This window comes from Salpingoeca rosetta, assembly GCF_000188695.1.
Source record: "Salpingoeca rosetta unplaced genomic scaffold supercont1.34, whole genome shotgun sequence".
Lineage (NCBI taxonomy): Eukaryota > Choanoflagellata > Craspedida > Salpingoecidae > Salpingoeca > Salpingoeca rosetta.
Genome location: NW_004754900.1, coordinates 112,996 through 115,693, shown reverse-complemented (window position 1 = coordinate 115,693; position 2,698 = coordinate 112,996). Strand labels below are relative to the sequence as shown.

General features: G+C 51.2%; 1 protein-coding gene across 1 annotated transcript; it reads right to left on the bottom strand.

Moving 5' to 3' along the window:
- Positions 1–110: 110 nt before the first annotated feature.
- On the bottom strand, positions 111–2,141 carry PTSG_10679 (uncharacterized protein; the record flags this gene model as incomplete). Its single annotated transcript, XM_004988587.1, has 5 exons — positions 111–179; positions 614–750; positions 1,037–1,141; positions 1,281–1,348; positions 2,089–2,141. The coding sequence occupies 5 exons, from the start codon at positions 2,139–2,141 to the stop codon at positions 111–113; spliced, it is 432 nt and encodes a 143-aa protein (XP_004988644.1).
- Between the last annotated feature and the right edge of the window lie 557 nt (positions 2,142–2,698).

Here is a 2,698-nt window from a genome sequence, read left to right as displayed (position 1 = left end):
TGAGATAAGCGACAACAGGGTGCAGGGCAACACACACGTGCTAGCAGGCAACAAGAGGGGTGCTTGTGGTTAAGCAAGGGGAAAACAAGAGACAAGAGTACAGACGCAACTCAACATGCAGGCATGTGTCGTGTCGTCATCTTGGTTGATGACGGCACCGTGCCGAGTGCTCGGGATCGCTGCCGAGAGGCAAGCGGTTCCGAGGCACTGGACACGGCGTGGCACGACCCATGCAAACGCTACCATACGACACTCTCGAATTAAGCATGACGTCAATCAGACTAAACATGACAACAGAATGTTAGGAGAACAAAGAACATGCAAGGCAGTACGGTGCCGCGAAGGGCAAGAAAGGGAAAACAATGGGACACAGCGGGGCAAGGTGCAGGGAACGGGGAGACCGAGAGAGAGAGAGAGAGAGAGAGAGAGAGAGAGAGAGAGAGAGAGAGAGAGAGAGAGAGCGGCAGGGGGAGGCAGGCGAGCGACGTTACATGTTCACACTCACACACGCACACGTATACACACCTTTCTTCCAGAAGTAGTCATTTCGACACATCACTGCGGCCAATACTGTTCGTGGCGAAGGCGGTGTCTCCATTACACACCCACACACCGTGTCACCCAGGAGTTCATAGTTGAATACGACTTCGGGCTGACCGTAGACAGCTAGGTCACTGTCTCCACTCGGGAGCAGCGCATACTTGATCTCGCCTTGCGTAAGCAGATACGCAAGTTGCGCGTCTGCTTCAGCTGGCGGGGTGAGGAAAGATACATTCTTCTCCGACGCCAGCACTCTCTTTAGCTGTCGAATCAGGCAATCCGGAAGGACTGCCTGCCTTTGTGTGTCACGCCGTAGCTTCAGTGGGTGGTGTCCCTCTAGTACCACAATCACTTCTGCTATCATTGCAAGGTCTAAAGATAAGCACGCAAGCACACCGCAGAATTGGGTGAGCTTCGTTTCTCTTCTGCAAACACGCAGCTACGTCAGATATCTTAACAAGAGACACACCAAAAAACAAGGCATCCGTGCACTTACGTTTGATGTGCGTTGCCGCCAGAGACACAATCTCTAGCAATAGCTCAGGATCGATCTTTTTGCCTGCTTGCACGTGCTCCTGAAAATGTCTCTGAAGCGACGCATCTGTGATGCGGAACACATCCGTACGTCAGTACACATCCAATAGACAATAGATACAGTAGATACAATAGACCCAAGGGCAGACGACAGGCAGGGCAGATATACTTAGCGCATAATGACATATATTCCCTCACGAGCACACCTGTTCGAGCTGCGTTCATGTACTTGAGTAGAAGACCGTAGAGCTCAATGTTGACAGGCAAGTCCTGTCTGCTGAGTCATCATTGACCTCCCTTCTTCACGACACCACAAATTTGCATTCACCTCTCTTGTGTTCTGGAATGTTCACGTGATTTCCCTCCAACCTGTTGCACGTGCAGTGTTTAGCTTGTGTGGTTGCTCGATGTTACATGCTCTTGCATAACACACCACATAACCACACAACTCTCAACAAACACTGCCACCACTTTGCGTTGTCGACAATTCTTGTCTTCTGCTCTGTTTCTTTCTGTTGGAGTGTTCATTCATCCTACATCCTTGTTTGCTTCACAACTCAAGTAAACACACACAACTCTCTCTTGCCAAGACAATCTCCCACACAACACAGCACACTCTGCACACACAGCACACACACACACACAAGTCTCCAACAACAGCACCACCACCATGAACTTGCAACAAAGACTTGTGTGTGCTTTTTTGCTTGGTGTGTGTTGTGGTTCCACTCCAGCACTCCTTACTCGAACCACCACTACTCCACACCACACGACACACATACACACAACACCAACCACACTTGCTCTTGCACGTGCACTTGCACTTGCCTACTGTCTGAGTCCATTTTACTACTGCTGTATCAAGTCCACATTCCGATACACATCTCCTACACTTGGTCTACGACACTTGGTAGCGATATCGTTCGCTCCCCACCTCGAGCACAGAGCAACCACACACCAACTCAGCTGCAAACACGAAATTGTACTGTCTTCGACAATGGCACAACGTCGTACTTCTCCACGCCCGGCTTTGTAAACATCGTGTGCGCCAGATGTCTTTGCGTCATCGTCCTCAATGACGTCGTCTGCCGCCTATATAGATCTCACCCCAACTGTGGGTCTTGCATCTTCTTGGTAATCAGCGCCATCAGCTCCTGTCGACGCCGGTGTTCAATCCCTTGATCGCTCGGCTCTCACCCACATCACGACTGTGACGGGGCTGTGGTCGAGGTGTGTCGGTGGCTTGTTCTGTGTACTGATGTGCGAAGTAAACCAGGGAACAAAAGAACTGAACAAGGCACAGACAAGTGGAAGAGGTGTGGCTCGTTTTGTGGTCGGTGTGAGGATGATGTGGGTGACATGGAAAAACAGTAAATGGCGGGTGAGGGCGGGTGTCAATAGTGCCGAGAATACGTCCATTGCGTGTCGGTGGTTTTGGCCTTGGCAAATTGCTCGGGCACGGAGCCATGCGCAGAATGGCGTGAATTGCGGGCACGTTCGACGCGCGCATTTGTCAGGTCTGCTCCGTCGAATGTTGCGCCTTCGTAGTTGACGTTGCGAAGGTCAACGGAAATCAACTCGGCATTGTTGAGGTTGGCGTGCTTCAGGTTGGCTTTGGAGTCGC